General features: G+C 42.2%; 1 protein-coding gene across 4 annotated transcripts; it reads left to right on the top strand.

Annotated features, from left to right (window-relative positions):
• Nucleotides 1–10,887: 10,887 nt before the first annotated feature.
• LOC135546377 (arfaptin-2-like) lies at nt 10,888–19,777 on the top strand. 4 transcript variants are annotated; one of them, XM_064974741.1, is made up of 11 exons: nt 10,888–11,096; nt 11,561–11,662; nt 11,877–11,909; nt 12,526–12,634; nt 13,095–13,190; nt 14,360–14,461; nt 14,995–15,110; nt 15,389–15,610; nt 15,835–15,992; nt 18,027–18,201; nt 18,285–19,777. In XM_064974741.1, the coding sequence occupies exons 2-11, from the start codon at nt 11,570–11,572 to the stop codon at nt 18,438–18,440; spliced, it is 1,260 nt and encodes a 419-aa protein (XP_064830813.1). In that variant the 5' UTR covers nt 10,888–11,096; nt 11,561–11,569; the 3' UTR covers nt 18,441–19,777. The 4 variants fall into 4 exon arrangements, with proteins under 4 accessions (XP_064830813.1, XP_064830814.1, XP_064830816.1 ...); XM_064974742.1 differs by lacking the exon at nt 11,877–11,909; XM_064974744.1 differs by lacking the exon at nt 13,095–13,190.
• The last annotated feature ends 390 nt before the right edge of the window (nt 19,778–20,167 follow it).

Genomic DNA, 20,167 nt, shown 5'->3' with positions numbered 1-20,167 from the left:
CATGTTTTCTCCAATGATAAACATCCTGGACCTAGTATGTAAAGGTTTGCAATGTCTCTTGATCAGGGTCTCTGCTTACAGTCTCTGCTGGGTGTTTTCCTTGAAAGATGAGCTACACAAAGAGAGAGTATTAACAAAGGAGATATATCACATGAACAAAGGAGACCTATGCATCACAAATGGCACCCTATTCCCTTTATGGGATATTCCCCTATGGGCTCTGGTAAAAAGTAGGGCACTATATAGAGCCTTCAACCTCAACTCTGGACCTCGAAGCCAGTTCCACTGCATTTTTTCATTGTTTCCTCTAAACAGGGACTGATTTAGCCCTGGGACAGGTATGTGCAATTAATTATCAGGTAGAACAGAAAACCAGCAGGCTCCGGACTACTTTGGGTAAGAGTTGAGTACCCCTTATATAGGGAATAGGATGCTATTTGGGCCGCATACCAAGCGTCTCTTCTCAATTAATATTAATGCATTTCAGTCCTGTAGCCTGTTGCTTTATGATGTTATAGAGATGATAGGAGGTCATGTTCCGGAGGAGGCAGGCACCAGCACCAGCCAACTGTATCATCTACATTCATGAACAGACTGACTCACAGTGGGAAGCATATATCCCAAAATGCCACCCTATTCCCTATGTAGTGCACTTCTTTTGACCAGGGCCCATTGGGTTCTGGGCAATGGTAGTGCACTATGTAGGGAATAGGGTGCCATTTGGGACTCACTCCCTGATAAAGCTTACCGACGTAGTAGACCTCTAGACTGGGACTGGGGTTTATTCTAGGGTCGTTGAGGTGCTCTTTCTTTGTGTACTTTTTTAGAGTCGCTCAGATTTCTCATCTGATGGATTCGTTCTCACTCATTTGCTTAAACAGAATATTATATATACAGTTGAAGTTGGAAGTTTACATACACCTTAGCCAAATACATTTAAACTCCGCTTTTCACAATTCCTGACATTTAATCCTAGTAAAAAAAAATCCCTGTCTTAGGTCAGTTAGGATCACCACTTTATTTTAAGAATGTGAAATGTCAGAATAATAGTAGAGAGAACAATTTATTTCAGCTTTTATTTCTTTCATCACATTCCCAGTGGGTCAAAAGTTTACATACACTCAATTAGTATTTGGTAGCATTGCCTTTAAATTGTTTAACTTGGGTCAAATGTTTTGGGTAACCTTACACAAGCTTCCCTCAATAAGTTGGGTGAATGTTGGCCCATTCCTCCTGACAGAGCTGGTGTAACAGTCAGGTTGGTAGGCCTCCTTGCTCACACACATTTTTTCAGTTCTAGCCACGAATTGTCTATATGATTGAGGTCAGGGCTTTGTGATGGCCACTCCAATACCTTGACTTTGTTGTCCTTAATCCATTTTGCCACAACCTTGAATGTATGCTTGGGGTCATTATCCATTTGGAAGAACCATTTGCGACCAAGCTTTAACTTCCTTTAACACACCTGAGCAGTATGACGGCTGCGTGGTCCCATGGTGTTTATACTTGCGTACTATTGTTTGTACAGATGAACGTGGTACCTTTAGGCGTTTGTAAATTGCTCCCAAGGATGAACCAGACTTGTGGAGGTCTACAATTTTTTTCTGAGGGCTTGGCTGATTTCTTTTGATTTTCCCATGATGTCAAGCAAAGTGGCACTGAGTTTATAATCTGTCTGTAAACAATTGTTGGAAAAATGACTTGCACAAAGTAGATGTCCTAACTGACTTTCCAAAACTATATATTGTTAACTCTTGTTTGGCCGTCTCTCCTTCCAGTTCTCTGCTGCCAATGGCTGGAACGAACTACAAAAATCTCTGAAACTGGAAACACTTATCTCCCTCACTAGCTTTAAGCACCAACTGTCAGAGCAGCTCACAGATTACTGCACCTGTACATAGCCCACCTATAATTTAGCCCAAACAACTACCTCTTTCCCTACTGTATTTAATTAATTAATTTATTTTGCTCCTTTGCACCCCATTATTTTTATTTCTACTTTGCACATTCTTCCATTGCAAATTTACCATTCCAGTGTTTTACTTGCTATATTGTATTTACTTTGCCACCATGGCCTTTTTTGCCTTTACCTCCCTTATCTCACCTCATTTGCTCACATCGTATATAGACTTGTTTATACTGTATTATTGACTGTATGTTTGTTTTACTCCATGTGTAACTCTGTGTCGTTGTATGTGTCAAACTGCTTTGCTTTATCTTGGCCAGGTCACAATTGTAAATGAGAACTTGTTCTCAACTTGCCTACCTGGTTAAATAAAGGTGAAATAAAAATAACGACATTTTTGGAGTGGTTGAAAAACTTGTTTTAATGACTCCAACCTAAGTGTATGTAAACTTCCTACTTCAACTGTATTATTTAAACTTCCGACCTCAACTGTATATACATATATATAAGTTTACGTACAGGATGGAGGCAACAAAAATTGTTTTTCAACCACTCCACAAATGTCTTGTTAACAAACTATAGTTTTGGTAAGTCGGTTAGGACATCTACTTTGTGCATGACACAAGTAATTTTTCCAACAATTGTTACAGACAGATTGTTTCACTTATAATTCACTGTATCACAATTATAGTGGGTCAGACGTTTACATACACTAAGTTGACTGTGCCTCTAAACAGCTTGGAAAATTCCAGAAAATTATGTCATGGCTTTAGAAGCTTCTGATAGGCTAATTGACATAATTTGAGTCAATTGGAGGTGTACCTGTGGATGTATTTCAAGGCCTACCTTCAAACTCAGTGCCTCTTTGGTTGACATCATGGGAGCACTCCCCTATCCACATCGATGGGACAGCAGTGGAGAAGGTGGAAAGTTAAGTTCCTCGGCGTACACATCACGGACAAACTGAAATGGTCCCCCCACACAGACAGCGTGGTGAAGAAGGCCCAACAGCACCTCTTCAACCTCAGAAGACTGAAGAAATTTGGCTTGTCACCAAAAACACTCAGGATCTCCAGAGGGTAGTGAGGTCTGCACAACTCATCACCGTGGGCAAACTACCTGCCCTCCAGGACACCTACACCACCCGGTGTCACAGGAAGGCCAAAAAGATCATCAAGGACAACAACCACCCGAGGCACTGCTGTAACGTTTCTTCTCGTCATCTGAGGAAGAGTAGTCAAGATCGGACCAATGTGCAGCGTGGTATGTGTCCATGTTAACATTTAATAAATCAACTGAACACGGAATAACAAAACAACAAAGAGAGCGAATGAAACAGTCCTGTAAGGTGCAAACACACAATTCAGAAAACAACTACCCACAAATCAAGTGGGAAAAACAGGCTACCTAAGTATGGTTCTCAATCAGAGACAACGATTGACAGCTGCCTCTGATTGAGAACCATTCCAGGCCAAACACATAGAAAACCAAAATTAGAACAACACATAGAATGCCCACCCCCAACTTATGCCCTGACCAACCTAAACAAGAAACATAACAAAGGAACTAAGGTCAGGACGTGACAACTGCCTGTTCACCCCGCTATCATCCAGAAGGCGAGGTCAGTACAGGTGCATCAAAGCTGGGAACGAGAGACTGAAAAACAGCTTCTATCTCAAGGCCATCAAACTGTTAAATAGCGATCACTAACATTGAGTGGCTGCTGCCAACATACTGACTCAAATCTCTAGCCACTTTTAAAAATTAAAACTTGGATGTAATAAATGCATCACTATTCACTTTAAACAATGCCACTTTATATAATGTTTACATACCCTACATTACTCAACTCATATGTATATACTGTACTCTATACCAAATCAAATTTTATTTGTCACATACACATGGTTAGCAGATGTTAATGCGAGTGTAGCGAAATGCTTGTGCTTCCAGTTCCGACAATGCAGTAATAACCAACAAGTAATCTAACTAACAATTCCAAAACTAATATCTTATACACAGTGTAAGGGGATAAAGAATATGTACATAAAGATATTAATGAGTGATGGTTCAGAGCAGCATAGGCAAGATACAGTAGATGGTATTGAGTACAGTATATACATATGAGATGAGTATGTAAACAAAGTGGCATAGTTAGTGGCTAGTGATACATGTATTACATAAGGATGCAGTAGATGAGAGTACAGTATATACGTATACATATGAGATGAATAATGTAGGGTATGTAAACATTATTAGGTAGCATTGTTTAAAGTGGCTAGTGATATTTGACATCCTTTCCCATCAATTCCCATTATTGAAGTGGCTGGAGTTGAGTCAGTGTGTTGGCAGCAGCCACTCAATGTTAGTGGTTGCTGTTTAACAGTCTGATGGCCTTGAGATAGAAGCTGTTTTTCAGTCTCTCGGTCCCAGCTTTGATGCACCTGTACTGACCTCGCCTTCTGGATGATAGCGGGGTGAACAGGCAGTGGCTCGGGTGGGTGTTGTCCTTAATGATCTTTATGGCCTTCCTGTAACATCGGGTGGTGTAGGTGTCCTGGAGGGCAGGTAGTTTGCCCCCGGTGATACGTTGTGCAGACCTCACTACCCGCTGGAGAGCCTTGCGGTTGTGGGCGGAGCAGTTGCCGTACCAGGCAGTGATACAGCCCGCCAGGATGCTCTCGATTGTGCATCTGTAGAAGTTTGTGAGTGTTTTTGGTGACAAGCCAAATTTCTTCAGCCTCCTGAGGTTGAAGAGGCGCTGCTGCGCCTTCTTCACGATGCTGTCTGTGTGGGTGGACCAATTTAGTTTGTCTATGATGTGTATGCCGAGGAACTTAAAACTTACTACCCTCTCCACTACTGTTCCATCGATGTGGATAGGGGGGTGTTCCCTCTGCTGTTTCCTGAAGTCCACAATCATCTCCTTAGTTGTGTTGACATTGAGTGTGAGGTTATTGTCCTGACACCACACTCCGAGGGCCCTCACCTCCTCCCTGTAGGCAGTCTCGTCATTGTTGGTAATCAAGCCTACCACTGTTGTGTCGTCCGCAAACTTGATGATTGAGTTGGAGGCCTGCGTTTGCCGCGCAGTCGTGGGTGAACAGGAAGTACAGGAGAGGGCTCAGAACGCACCCTTGTGGGGCCCCAGTGTTGAGGATCAGCGGGGTGGAGATGTTGTTGCCTACCCTCACCACCTGGGGGCGGCCCGTCAGGAAGTCCAGTACCCAGTTGCACAGGGCGGGGTCGAGACCCAGGGTCTCGAGCTTGATGACGAGCTTGGAGGGTACTATGGAGTTAAATGCCGAGCTGTAGTCGATGAACAGCATTCTCACATAGGTATTCCTCTTGTCCAGATGGTTTAGGTCAGTGTGCAGTGTGGTTGAGATTGCATCATCTGTGGACCAATTTGGGCGGTAAGCAAATTGGAGTGGGTCTAGGGTGTCAGGTAGGGTGGAGGTGATATGGTCCTTGACTAGTCTCTCAAAGCACTTCATGATGACGGAAGTGAGTGCTACGGGGCGGTAGTCGTTTAGCTCAGTTACCTTAGCTTTCTTGAGAACAGGAACGATGGTGGCCCTCTTGAAGCATGTGGGAACAGCAGACTGGTATAGGGATTGATTGAATATGTCCGTAAACACACCAGCCAGCTGGTCTGCGCATGCTCTGAGGGTGCGGCTGGGGATGCCGTCTGGGCCTGCAGCCTTGCGAGGGTTAACACGTTTAAATGTTTTACTCACCTCGGCTGCAGTGGAGGAGAGAACGCATGTTTTCGTTGCAGGCCGTTTCAGTGGCACTGTATTGTCCTCAAAGCGGGCAAAAAAGTTATTTAGTCTGCCTGGGAGCAAGAAATCCTGGTCCATGACTGGGCTGGATTTCTTCTTGTAGTCCGTGATTGACTGTAGACCCTGCCACATACCTCTTGTGTCTGAGCCGTTGAATTGAGATTCTACTTTGTCTCTATACTGACGCTTAGCTTGTTTGATAGCCTTACGGAGGGAATAGCTGCACTGTCTGTATTCGGTCATGTTACCAGTCACCTTGCTCTGATTAAAAGCAGTGGTTCGCGCTTTCAGTTTCACGCGAATGCTGCCATCAATCCACGGTTTCTGGTTAGGGAATGTTTTAATCGTTGCTATGGGAACGACATCTTCAACGCACGTTCTAATGAACTCGCACACCGAATCAGCGTATTCGTCAATGTTGTTGCCTGACGCAATACGAAACATGTCCCAGTCCACGTGATGGAAGCAGTCTTGGAGTGTGGAATCAGCTTGGTCGGACCAACGTTGGACAGACCTCAGCGTGGGAGCTTCTTGTTTTAGTTTTTGTCTGTAGGCAGGGATCAGCAAAATGGAGTCGTGGTCAGCTTTTCCGAAAGGGGGGCGGGGCAGGGCCTTATATGCGTCGCGGAAGTTAGAATAACAGTGATCCAAGGTTTTGCCAGCCCTGGTGGCGCAATCGATATGCTGATACATTTTAGGGAGTCTTGTTTCCAGATTAGCCTTGTTAAAATCCCCAGCAACAATGAATGCAGCCTCAGGATGTGTGGATTCCAGTTTGCAAAGAGTCAAATAAAGTTTGTTCAGAGCCATCGATGTGTCTGCTTGGGGGGGAATATATACGGCTGTGATTATAATCGAAGAGAATTCTCTTGGTAGATAATGCGGTCTACATTTGATTGTGAGGAATTCTAAATCAGGTGAACAGAAGGATTTGAGTTCCTGTATGTTTCTGTGATCACACCACGTCTCGTTAGCCATAAGGCATACGCCCCCACCACTCTTCTTACCAGAAAGGTGTTTGTTTCTGTCTCTGTCTACTGCATCTTGCCTATGCCGTTCGGCCACCGCTCATCCATATATTTATATGTACATATTCTTATTCATTCCTTTACACTTGTGTGTATAAGGTAGTTGTTGTGAAATTGTTAGATTACTTGTTAGATATTACTGCATGGTCGGAACTAGAAGCACAAGCATTTCGCTACACTCACATTAACATCTGCTAACCATGTGTATGTAACCAATAACATTTGATTTGAAGATGCTGAAGGAAACAGGTACAAAAGTATCTATATCTAGAGTAAAACGAGTCCTATATCGACATAACCTGAAATGCAGTTCACCAAGGAAGAAACCACTGCTCCAAAACTGCCATAAAAAAGCCAGACATGGGGACAAAGATCATACTTTTTGGAGAAATATCCTCTGGTCTGATGAAACAAAAATAAAACTGTATGGCCATAATGACCATCGTTATGTTTGGAGGAAAAAGGGGGATGCTTGCAAGCCGAAGAACACCATCCCAACCATGAAACAAGGGGGTGGCAGAATCATGTTATGGGGTGGCAGCATCATATTGTGGGGGTGCTTTGCTGCAGGAAGGACTTGTGCGCTTCACAAAATTGATGGTTTCATGAGAAAGGAAAATTATGTGGATATATTAAAGCAACATCTCAAGACATCAGTCAGGAAGTTAAAGCTTGGTTGCAAATGGGTCTTCCAAATGGACAATGACCCCAAGCATATGTCCAAAGTTATGCCAAAAATGGATTAAGGACAACAAAGTCAAGGTATTGGAGTGGCCATCACAAAGCCCTGACCTCAATCCTATAGAACATTTGTGGGCAGAATTGAGAAAGCGTGTGCGAGCAAGGAGGCCTATAAACCTGACTCAGTTACACCAGCTCTGTCAGGAGGAATGGGACACAATTCACCCAACTTATTGTGGGAAGCTTGTGGAAGGCTACCCGACACATTTGACACGTTAAACAATTTAAAGGAAATGCTACCATATACTAATTGAGTGTATGTAAACTTCTGACCCACTGAGAATGTGATGAAATAATTAAAAGCTGAAATATATCATTCTTTCATCTATTATTAGGACATTTCACATTCTTAAAATAAAGTGCTGATCCTAACTGACCTAAGACAAGGAATATATACTTGGATTAAATGTCAGGAATTGTTAAAACAAATTTTTTAAAAATGATTTGAATGTATTTGGCTAAGGTGTACGTAAACTTCTGACTTCAACTGTATCTGAAATAGATCAGCGTGTTATTCTGTATCCTCAGGCCATCACACTGTTGAGGGGATGTATCAAAGATCTATCAAAGACAAGCGGATCTGTCCCTTGTCAGCAACTAGGCCCTTTCTCTACTATCTTTCTCTGACGACACAGCCAGTTTTTGACTTCCAGCATTAACTTCCTTCTACTCTGGTTATGTCCCAAATGGCACCCTGTTCCCTTTTGACAAGAGTGCTGTGAGCCCTGGTCAAAATAAGTGCACTATATATGGAAAAGGGTGCCATTTGGGATGCGACCTTGCCCTCTGATGAAGGTACTGTTTCCAGGTTTTGACATGTTTTGAACAGCTTCTCTCCTGACTCAAAGGTCGTTTTAGAGACTACTAGATGACAGATTATTCAGTCTTAACACCAGCAGCCATACACCCTTTTCCTGTTAGGGAAAGTTATTGGCTTTCTACTGGACTATCATTAGGTTTGCTACCCCTCAGTCCTGCCTGTAGTGTAGGGCCTGCAGTGTTACAAAGCTACTGACCTGTCCAGTGTGTCACGACTTCCGCCGAGGTTGGCTCTCTTGCCCGTTCAGGCGGTGCTCGGTGGTCGTCGTCACCGTCCTACTAGCCACTACCGATCCCTTTTCGTGTATCTGTTGGTTTTGTCTGATTGGTTTCACCTGTGTGTTGTTTAGTTAATTAGTGTCTGTATATAATGTAAGTTGTCCCGCCCTTGTTTTGTGCGGGATTGTTTATTCGTCATCTATGTCTGTCGGTGGTTCTTGTGTACTTATTCTCCGGTTCGTCTTTTATCCTATGTTGGATTATTCACCCTGTGTGTATTGGGTTGACCGTGTTTCTTGTTCACCGGAGAATAAAACTTTCATATCGCTATCTGCTCTCTGCGCCTGATTCCACCCACCTTGATTAGACGTGACACAGTGTGACTTAGCTGGTAGACTGTGAGATCAATTCTAGCTGGGGACACACTTAAGAAAATATATGCTAGCTAAACTGTAATTTGCTTTGCATAAAAATTATTCAGATTCTTATACAGTTGCAAACTTGGTTATTCATTTTAATGACACCTCCATGTACCTTTCCAGGTTGAGCTACAGTAGCCAGAGGCTTCTTCAAACCTTTATGCTTCTTCTGTTCACATCTGTAAACTTCATGACCTAGAACTTCCAACAGTAGGCTATTCCAAAAATGGTTCTGTGGCTATGCTCCAGTCATGTAAACCTCACATCTGTGACTGTATCAGATTTACAAATACACATTTCCACTGTATTCCCCGTGCATACAGTGACACCCTCTGGCAAAGCTTGGTATCACATCACTGCATTATTTATTTTTATTTTATTTAACTCGGCATGTCAGTTAAGAACAAATTCTTATTTACAATGACACCTGCCAATTGTGCGCTGCCCTATGGAACTCCCAATCACAGCCTCTAACACTGAGATGCAGTGCCGTAGACCCTGGACCACTATATATATATCTCTATCAGAATGAGACATCATTGAGTTCAAGTATTGACAAGAACATAAAAGACAAACAAAACAAACACAGAAACATTAGTTATGACAGCATAAGATAAGGTGACAATGACACTTATTCCAAAATATTTTTTATAATATTGGACTGTGGACAAGCTTGTCTTATTATTTAGTCAGACTCAATGAAAAACAGTCTATCAAAAACACTAATGCAGAGGGTTGATTTAAAAAAAAGTTTGTTTTGTGGATCTAAGATTACCAACCAACCAAAATCATGACATTAGTTATACATTTCAAAGAGTTCAGAGTCCTGTTAAAAAGGTTATAACATCATGAATTATCAATAGTGTGACCAGTTTGATTTAATATGTAGTCCTTCATATCTCTCCAAAATCGAATAATGTATAAACAACTGTCAAATAAATGTGTCAGGGTTCCAGGTCCATCATTGCAGAAGGTACACTTGTAGTCAATGTCTGTAAACCTGGTTGGAGGGGTACATACTTGAAAGAATCTTCAGGTGCACCTCTCAGATCTTATTAGAAATACAACATTTAAAGGGACAAAGCCTTTTACCGTTGATAGTTGTGAATTCCGAAAGGATTTCCCTCCTGGTGTGATCTTTCTTTCCTCTGCTATAAAAAATATGATCTTATGTGTTTATTTGTACATTTGAGACTATTGATATCAATTTCATTAATAAATAGACTAGGTTCTATTCTAAGTGTATCCTAAACACATATGACAATCGCAGAGTGGTATTATTTGTGTGTAACAGGAAAGGCTTTGACTCTTATAAATACCTCATAACTTAACATTTGGCCACCACTATCAAACATGTCCCCTACAAAGATATTTTCCTCTATTGGAAGTTCATTAAAAATAATGTTGTTTTTAATAGTGCTATTACCATTATTCCACAGAATAGCTTTATGAGGCAAAAAGTCATGCACAAAACATAATTTCCTTCCCAATGGCTTGGTGATAACATTTTGATCATTTAAGTGGCAGTTTGGTTATGTTGTAATTACACGACAACAAAAAATAGTAAACCCCCAATTTTCTTAAAAAAATAAAGATCCATAAAGATTATGGAGATTCTATGCATTTTTTCAACCACTTAATCAAAATCAAATAACTCAAAACCAGTGGAGACTGCTTAAGGCAGGATGGCTTATAATAAAGACTGGACGGCGCAAATGAAATGGCATCAAACACATAGAAACCATGTGTTTGATACCATTCCACTGATTGCCACCAACGTCATGTGCTCAAAACCTCCTTCTGCCCTAGTTGCAGAGACCACTTCCTTTTAAAGTGGTGATGTTTGTTTGGTTTGTGTGGAAAAAAACAATCCAAATCACTAAAAGGTGGACGGGAGGAGGGGTTGATGTCGTCAACTGTTCAACGTGGCGACTTGACGTAACATTACGTGTAGGGCCAGAGGAGGGAGGGACTGGGCTTTAGGGATTTTATCTGCATACTGTGCTCGGTTCTACCCGGGGATGCTAACGGAATCACGACTACAATCATGCGTTCATCAACAGACGAAAAATAAACATTGTAACGGTGTTATTCCGTTTATAATAGTAATATTTTATGAAATACCGTGCAGAATAAGCAGCAACATTTGACATTTTGGGAGACTGGACCTACACAGCAGGTAACGTTAGCTAGCTAGCAGATCACGCTAACTCACTGAGATCATCATTTTCTGCAGCACCACCAGTTTAGCCAGCTGGCTAGGGCTACTAGGTTGGAGCTAGCTAGCTAGGTGTCGTGTTGCTGGGACTAGCAAAATAACTAGATACAACACGAATAATGATCACGAATAGCTAGCTATTTTGAAATGTGTTGTATTGTGAAATGTGATGGCTTGTTGAGAGAGAGCAGGTTATCGCTGCGTTAAGCTCTGTAACGTCACCGTTGGACACTGCATTTTTACATGTCACAGCTGGCTCGGCTTGATATTATGCTGAATTAGGCATGTTCTACCCGTATTTACATTGCAAACATTCCTATCATTAATGTGGAAAGCTCAGTGTGTGTGAGATGATCGTGCTCTCTCACCCCCATCTCTCTCTCCATCTCCCATTTCTGTCTCTCTCCCAACGCACTCTCCTGCAGACCACCACCATGGCAGACAGTTTCATGGGCAAGGCAGCTACCATGGAGATTCCTATCAACAGCAATGGAGAGACCCTGGCTGAGGATGACAGTTTGGAGCAGGTGGGTCATATGGTTATGTCCCAAATAGCACCATATTCTCTATATAGTGCACTACTTTTGACCATGTCCCATTGGGCTATGGGAATAGGGTGCCATTTGGGATGCAGTCACGACGTACAGTATTTATATGTATACTGTGTGTGGTGACCACTCATTACGTCAACTATTTGTTTGTGTATTTTATTGTACTGTATTATGTCTCACTTCTGTGCAGGCTACAAAGATTCAGTGGACCTTAGATGAGAAGGTAGGGATATGCAGTAGAAGGGATGAGAGAGAGTGTGTCACGTCATTGTAGGGGAACTCTAGATTTAGATGTAGTGTACACGTTAACATGGACGACTTTCAGACTAACCACAATTAACCTTTATCAACCATTTTCACGTGTGTGAGTGTCTGTGTACAACAAAGATTAGGCCCATATGGAAGGTCTTCGTCAGGTTGACAATAAACTCTACAGGATCATTATGCATTAGTCAGTCCCTTCAGGATTCAGACATTTTTTTGGGGTGCAAAATCATACATTCCCAACATATTTTGCAGGGCTTGCAAATTTGACCAATCACTGCACTATTTCAGCATAAAACAGTAACATCAACGCATTCTCGTATAAAGCTGACCCGTCATTGCAGTACAAAAAGAGGGCTCGTAATTTCAACCAATCACCGCACATTTACCACATAATATGGTTCAATCAAGCCACGCGTCAACAAACGTTTTCCTTGCCAAGCGCAATTTCGCAAAACAAAATCATTGCACATTGCCACGCAAAATGTCAGAATTGGAATCTCTGCTAAATCCGTGAGGGACTGATTAGAGTTAGTCTATATCTATTCCATTGATGTGTTGTTGCTTCACCTTAGGACTTGCAGCAGGTGATGGTGTCTGGTCCCAACCTGAATGAGACCAGCGTCGTGTCTGGAGGCTACGGAGGACCTGCAGGGGGCATCATACCCACCTCCTCCATCAAAGGTACACACAGCTCTACTGCTCTCACTTGTTCACTAGCTCCATTCAAGGTACAGACAGCTTTCTCTAGCGCTGCCAACTGCTGTCACTGCAGTGGAACGTCCTCTTAATTATTACGGGAACGTCCACTTAATTATGTCCACTTAGTCCTTATTGAATCAATGAATAGCCTAGTCCCTTTAGCAAGGCCTGCTTGGTTTGTTAGCATTAAGAATGGTCAAGACTACATATTCAACTGCCCCAATGGGGTTTGTCCTGGTGGAATTCAATTTTTTTTTTTTTTATCAGGGCCTTGCCAGAAGCATGCTGTTCTGCATCAGTGACCATTTTGACCTAACCTTCTTTCTGTTCTTTCAGGATTCTATGAGTAGCAAACAGAGGCTCTACTATATTGGCTATTTTGATTTTGAGATCTACAACCTACTCTAGTTGACTGACTATCTTAACCAACCCTATCCACCAGGCCCTGCTATCCGCTTCAACCCTCAGTATGTGGACAGGAGAAGCCCCCCTGCCCCTAACTGTGCCCCTGTCCCTGGAGCCGAATCTCAGCCCACAGGTGGCTTTGCACCTCTCAGCCACCTTCCATATAACTGTATACTTCCCTCTTTAAAGGTAGACTCAGCGAAAATGATGTTGCTACGAGCAGCACCACAGATATTGAGATGAGCAAGATGCAAGACTTCGCTCTCACACAGTCATTACTGATCAATTCATTTCTACATTTATAATTAGGTTTTATCTATTTTAATAAACCTTTCTTATTTTTGTTCTTATGTATTGTATATTGTTTTTCATTCAAGCCCTTGGGCTTCCAACCACACCTGCACACAAATTATTTGTTTTATCTGTAATGTTGTCTATCACTTTTTGATTTATTAAAAAAAAATGTTCACAGTGTGGTAACCTGGGCACAAAGAACACCGGCGAAGTTGAGCCTCAAAATTGACCCACTATATTGTTTACTGTCTGCGTCTACATCATATTGCTGAGTCTACCTTTAACAGTTTTTTTGCCCCCCTCTTGTTTTCTTCACCTGTTTACACTCTCACGGGTGTTTTCATTAGTTACTCTTTAATTCTGTGGGAGAATGAGCCTTGCTTGTAGCCTGGGTTCCTGTTCAACCCCAGACACAGTCCCTCTCTTCGACAACGCTGTGTACCTCTACAGATGTCATGGGAAAGAAGGGCATGCTGCTCTACTGTCCAATGCATACTGAATGCATGTCGGTGGATGTTAACAAAAAAGCTAGCTATGTTTACTAACCTGACTGACTTCATTGCAGAGCTGTTTGATTTACTATTATGTTTGTGTAAATGTTTCTAATGATTACAACTTAATCCCAAATGGCACCATATTCCCTACATAGCGCACTACTTTTCACCAGAGCCTTATGGCTCCCCCATAGGGAATAGTGTGCCATTTTGGAGGTATCCTATGTATGCAAATGTAACATGAAGCGGTTAACTAATGGAATGTTGCGGTTCATTAACTCACCACATGACATGTGCATCACTTCATACATTACTACTACTTGTGTTGTGAATATTTTCATATTGTTTTCCGTCTGTGTTTTCATTCTGTTGTTTTTTCGACATGGAAAACCTGCATGACTCACTATCACCATCCTCTGACCCTTTTAACACGTTCACCAACCTTCATCTACTCTCTCCATCTCATATATCACATATCCTCACATGTCCCCATCCTCCCCCATGTCCATTCCAGACCTGCGAATGAAGTCCAGGGGACAGGGTGTAGGTCTGGTCTCCAGCCAGTCAGCAGCCAGAATGATAACCAACCAGAACCAGACCGGCCAGACATTCACAGGTACCACTGGAATAGGGTTGAAAAATTCCAGGTTTCCCAGAAATCCTCGTCAGAAGATTTCCGGAATTGGAAGGTAATTCCAGAATTACCATAAGCAGTAAATCCAGAATTCTGAAACCAGGGTTTCTGGGAATCATGGGCATTTTATCTGTCAATTATACTGGAACTTTGCAGCCCTACACTGGACCCATACAGCACAACTGCCCTTTACCCCACTTCACTCTGTTCACTCATTCATTTCATTCTCTGTCCTGTCAACCGATCACTCAATCACTGTCATACTATTTGCCTCAAAGACAAGGAGGAATATTTCCGGTGTTCGCTTTGAGGAGTAGTGATGAGGAGAGTGCCCAACTAAGCACTGATCAGCCTCTGTGTAATCTGTGAATCAAAGCGCTACTGAATGAAGCTGGTTTTGTGACAAGAGTTGATAGTAAATGAGATGGACAGACTTTATCAACTAGGTCTCAGCAACTAACCACTTTAAGGAATCCTCTGAGAGTGAGCAGGTTATTTATTATCCTTTGTGTCAGGGTCGGGGATGCACCACAGTAACAGCAACCAGAACATGTCAGTGGAGGAGGCTAACCGTGGTGTGGCTGTGGAGAAACTGGACAGCGTTAAGAAGTGGGGCATCAACACCTACAAGGTACAGAACAGAACTTTTCTCCTGGGGAAAATGTGTTGACACCATGCTTCATTGAATCCTCACTGTGTTCTATGGGTCGATTGCAACTGCACTGGTATGATCATTTGTCTTCATACAAGACTGGGAATAATTTCCTCCTTGGAAAACAAGTAACTATTCGGTTCTATTCTGGACACATCTCTCCATGTCATCTTTATCCCAGTGTGCCAATCATATATTCTCATCTCCTCTTCTGTTATCTCCTTTGTCCTAATCACATCTCTCCCTCTCTACCCAAGTGTACCAAGCAGATGTTCTCGGAGCGGTTCGGCCGTGGTTCTCGGACGGTGGACCTGGAGCTGGAGGCCCAGATAGATGTGCTCAGGGACACCAAGAGGAAGTACGAGTCTGTCCTGAGACTGACCAGCGCCCTGACCAGCCACTTCTACAACATGGTCCAGACCCAGCAGGCCTTGGGGGACACCTTCGCAGACCTCAGCCAGAAATCACCTGAACTTCGGGTAACTTATAACACCTGAATTTGAACCCGTAGACCTCAGCCCAGCCAGAAATCAGCTACAGGTGGCACACTATGTGAAATTGGCCCCCTATAAATTTAGGTTGGAAACCAAGCCAATCGGTTTCAGTTTGGAATCAAGGCCACCTTGTTGAATTGTAATCAATCCATAAATACCTCATGTGGAGGAAAAGTCAGTATATAAAACACAAGTGTTTGTGTTCACAGGATGAGTTTGGCTACAATGCGGAGACCCAGAAGTTGTTGTGTAGGAATGGGGAGGCTCTGCTTGGTGCCATCAACTTTTTTGTGTCCAGCATCAATACACTGGTCAACAAGACCATGGAGGACACACTGATGACCATCAAACTGTACGAGGCTGCAAGGTAATAATAAAGATGGGAGGTTTAGAAAGGGCAGGGCCTGGAGATACTATAGTAGTTACCTTTTTATAACGCAATAGTTTCAAATTATAATGCGGTTTAGAGTCTATATCTATGATTGCCAGAGACATAAAATAGAGTATGTTTGTCTATATGCCATTGTTCTGTGTGTCAGGCTGGAGTTTGTGTTCCATGCAGACCTGGCAGAGGTGAACCTGTGTTTGAGGGTTCATGGGTGTTGTAAGGGTGTTGTATTGACTTGGGTGGTATACCGGGATATTTGGAAAAAGCCACAGGATGGTTTTTCAATACTGTCAACTATTTCTTTGAAGTTTTTCAATAGATTTGAATATTTCAAGCTACATTTTAGGTTAATACCTGCAGTCAACTTGTGCAATATGTTAGGAGATGAAGCAGATTGTGTTCTTCATTTTACCTTTCAACTTATTTTACATGACTTATTTTTATTATTATATATTTTTCACCTTTATTTTATTTTTTACCCCCGTTTTCTCCCCAATTTTGTGGTATCCAATTGTTAGTAGCTACTATCTTGACTCATCGCTACAACTCCCGAACGGGCTCGGGAGAGACGAGTTACACAACCCTCCGATACACCAACCCAACCAGCCGCACTGCTTCTTAACGCAGCGCGCATCCAACCCGGAAGCCAGCCGCACCAATGTGTCGGAGGAAACACCGTGCACCTGGCAACCTTGGTTAGCGCGCACTGCACCCGGCCTGCCACAGGAGTCGCTGGTGAGCGATGAGACAAGGATTTCCCTACCGACCAAACCCTCCCTAACCCGGACGATGCTAGGCCAATTGTGCGTCGCCCCACGGACCTCCCGGTTGCGACAGAGCCTGGGCGTGAACCCAGAGTCTCTGGTGGCACAGCCCTTAACCACTACGCCACCCGGGAGGCCCTTTTTCACCTTTATTTAACCAGGTAGGCCAGTTGAGAACAAGTTCTTATTTACAACTGTGACCTGGCCAAGATAAAGTAAAGTAGTGCGACAAAAACAGCAACGGAGTTACACATGGGTTAAACAAACATACAGTCAATAATACAATAGAAAAATCTGTATACAGTGTGTGCAAATGAAGTAAGGAGGTAAGGCAATAAATATGCCATAGTGGCGAAGTAATTACAATTTAGCCATTAACATGAGTGATAATGTGCAGATGAGGATGTGAGATACTGGCGTGCAAAAGAGCAGAAAAACATATGGGGATGAGGTAGGTAGTTGGTTGGATGGGCTATTTACAGATGGGCTGTGTACAGCTGCAGCGATCGGTACTTACATACTGTAGTTCCCCAGAACAGTTCATTCAGTCACGTGTTTGTTTCTAAATAGCACAATGGGAGACAGGGGTGGCTGGGGAGTTCATAGAGTTCTATATCTATCGGGGAGTCTCTGTTGTGGTGCACAAGAGGTGATGAAGTTGTATGCAATTCACTACTAAATCAGATGTCTTCTCAAATACGGCAGAAAGTCGATATAAGATAACTCATCCAGAGCTCTTTATCTGTACACCTGTTCACTGTGCTTCCTACTAGCGTTTTGTTTTTTTCTCCTCTGTTCTTCTCCCCTCTGCTTTGTGTACACTTGCTGCTCTTCCTTGAGTAAAGCATGCATTACTTTGTTTAGTTGCACAATTTCTCTCATTCACTTTTGCTTGTAAATGTCCACACTCACTGAAAATGACATTTGGTAGCTACTAGCTATGCTTGTATAACTTTATTAGGTGGATTTGCCTGTCTTTGCAATTGAGTTTGTTTATTCTCGCTCGTTAGCATTTAGCTAACAGTGTCTGTGATTGTTATTACGTGTGCTAATTTTGTTAGCATTCTGGTACTAGACCCCCAATTGGCTTTATCTGCGTTTTTTGCGCTGCCTTGTGTGCTATACCGATAAACCATAAATCCCGGGATAGCAGTGGAAAGAACAGTATGACGTATGAAAATCTGGATACCTCCCAAGCCTTTTTTTTTTTTTTTTTTTAATGCTGCTGCTCCTCCCCTCTCTCTTCCAGGCTGGAGTTTGATGCGTACAGGGCCGACCTGGAGGAGTTGAGTCTGGGTCCTCGTGATGCTGCCACCATGGTGCGTATAGAGGTGTCCCAGCAGCAGTACCAGGTGCAGAGAGACAAGTACGAACGGCTGCGCTCAGATGTCACCATCAAACTCAAGTTCCTGGAAGAGAACAAGGTGGGTTAGTTAGTTGTTTAGAAAGTTGGGTGGTTAGTTAATTTACAATAATGCTACATCTCTCTCTCTTCGTGTGTGTGTAGGTGAAGGTGATGCACAAGCAACTGCTGCTCTTCCATAATGCTATCTCAGCCTACTTTGCTGGGAACCAGCAGCAGTTGGAACAGACACTGAGACAGTTCAACGTCAAGTTAAAGCCCCCAGGGTCAGACAAGCCCTCCTGGCTGGAGGAGAGCTAGAGTGATTAGCTCCCAGTCCTCTGGGCCTGTATCAAGCATCTCCGAGTATGAATACTGATCCAAGAACAGTTTTGCCTTTTAGATCATAATGAATCAGATTATATGGACAGGCAGGACTGGATCTTAGATCAGCACTCCTACTCTGAGATGTTTGATACGTACGGCCCCAGGTCTCAGTCAGGTCTCTGGTATATATGGGACACACAGATGGAGAGAGACACTGGGCTTTCAAGAAACAAGAGGACTGGATAGACGGATGAACAGATATATGAAATCTACACAAACTGTATATAAAAACCAGAGATGGGACAAGTAGAGACTAGTGATGATGATACTAAGGGAAAAAGAACGCTTATCTAGTTTCATTTAGTTTTGACAATTTGTTTGAACGTCTATCTTATGTCGATTTGTTGTGTTATTTATTCACAACAGAGCCTCATGATATTGTTGCTGTGTAGCGTAACTTTTAATTCATCTTACTTTGAGAAATTATTCCAAGCTTATACTTTGCACATATGTAATCATTCTTTTCAAACTGTTTTCGCTCTTTTGTAAAGTGTTATGTAGTAAAGCTTCCAGGGGTCGTCATTTGAAAGGTCAGTAAACTGTTTACATATGTAGAGGATATTAAGAATCTGGACCGGTTACATTGTTTGCACCAGATGAAGATTAGAGTTAGATTTATGAAAGCGAAGGGAGAAACCTACAGTCTGGGATACTATTGATGACAGAAATGATGGGTTAAAGGGGCAATCCTGGATTTGTAAAACAATCAGTCAAGTATCAATGGCTATATATCATGAATTTAAGTCAAATTGATTTGTACCAATTCCAGATTGCCCCTTTTTCTATCAATGATTTAGTATAGGAAGTACGAGTTTTTCATTTACAATAGATAATCTCTCTCTGATTAATCCTACAGATAATGTTATTACACGTGTTTATTATGTTATGTCTTTATAACATATAATCAAATAGAGTTAATATATGTTTATAAAAATACCTCTACTAATTCCATTCGGATGTATTTGTTCATCAGTTTTTTTTCTCCCATTTCTACATCAATGTCGTCTCCATTTTAAAACATATGGCCCTGGTGTACAGTATATGAAATGATGGTGGTTTATAGTATATGGTTTGATGTTTCCATACAGACTTGATATTTCCCCACAAAAGCTGTACAGTAATAACACTCGTCCACCTGCTGTCCACTGAGTATATTGTAGTCATCACCTGTATAAGTACTGTACCATATTGTGTTTACACATTTACATGGCAATACAATCCAAAACATGGCTGAAAAATGACTGGTACTTCCATCTGTGGTTGTCTTCTTTACTGGTAATCAGGAAACTCCACTGTGTCCCAAATGGCCCCTTTTTATCTGTTTGAGTTGTGCACTATATTGGGAATAGGCCGTTTGTGACTCAACCCTGCTATCAGGGAAAAGTCTAGATCGAGCTGAGTTTTATCTGATTTGTATCTGGTGGAGTCAGTGGTAGCTATCTGGTCTATTAAAAAGCGTGTGAAGTTATAGGATGTCTTTCATCGGCCTGTTGATAAACCTATTGTATCTATTCCACCAGGTAATAGGCAATATTTCAGACACACAAAAAAATACACAATCTGTGTCTGATTGAAACTGACCTTTTTTCTTGAGATAAATCAGGATTCGAAATGTAAATTACTTTTTCATTGCTAGGATCACACCATCCTACAGCTATTAA

This window comes from Oncorhynchus masou, chromosome 9 (assembly GCF_036934945.1).
Source record: "Oncorhynchus masou masou isolate Uvic2021 chromosome 9, UVic_Omas_1.1, whole genome shotgun sequence".
Taxonomy (NCBI): domain Eukaryota; kingdom Metazoa; phylum Chordata; class Actinopteri; order Salmoniformes; family Salmonidae; genus Oncorhynchus; species Oncorhynchus masou.
This window is presented reverse-complemented; position numbering and strand designations above follow the sequence as displayed.

Bases quoted from the DNA above. Each gene is read 5' to 3' on its own strand.
- LOC135546377 (XM_064974741.1), top strand. From the start codon at position 11,570: ATGGCAGACAGTTTCATGGGCAAGGCAGCTACCATGGAGATTCCTATC. The intron at 11,663-11,876 runs GTGGGTCATATG...ACTTCTGTGCAG, and splicing joins AGGATGACAGTTTGGAGCAG to GCTACAAAGATTCAGTGGAC. The intron at 12,635-13,094 runs GTACACACAGCT...CCTATCCACCAG, and splicing joins ACCCACCTCCTCCATCAAAG to GCCCTGCTATCCGCTTCAAC.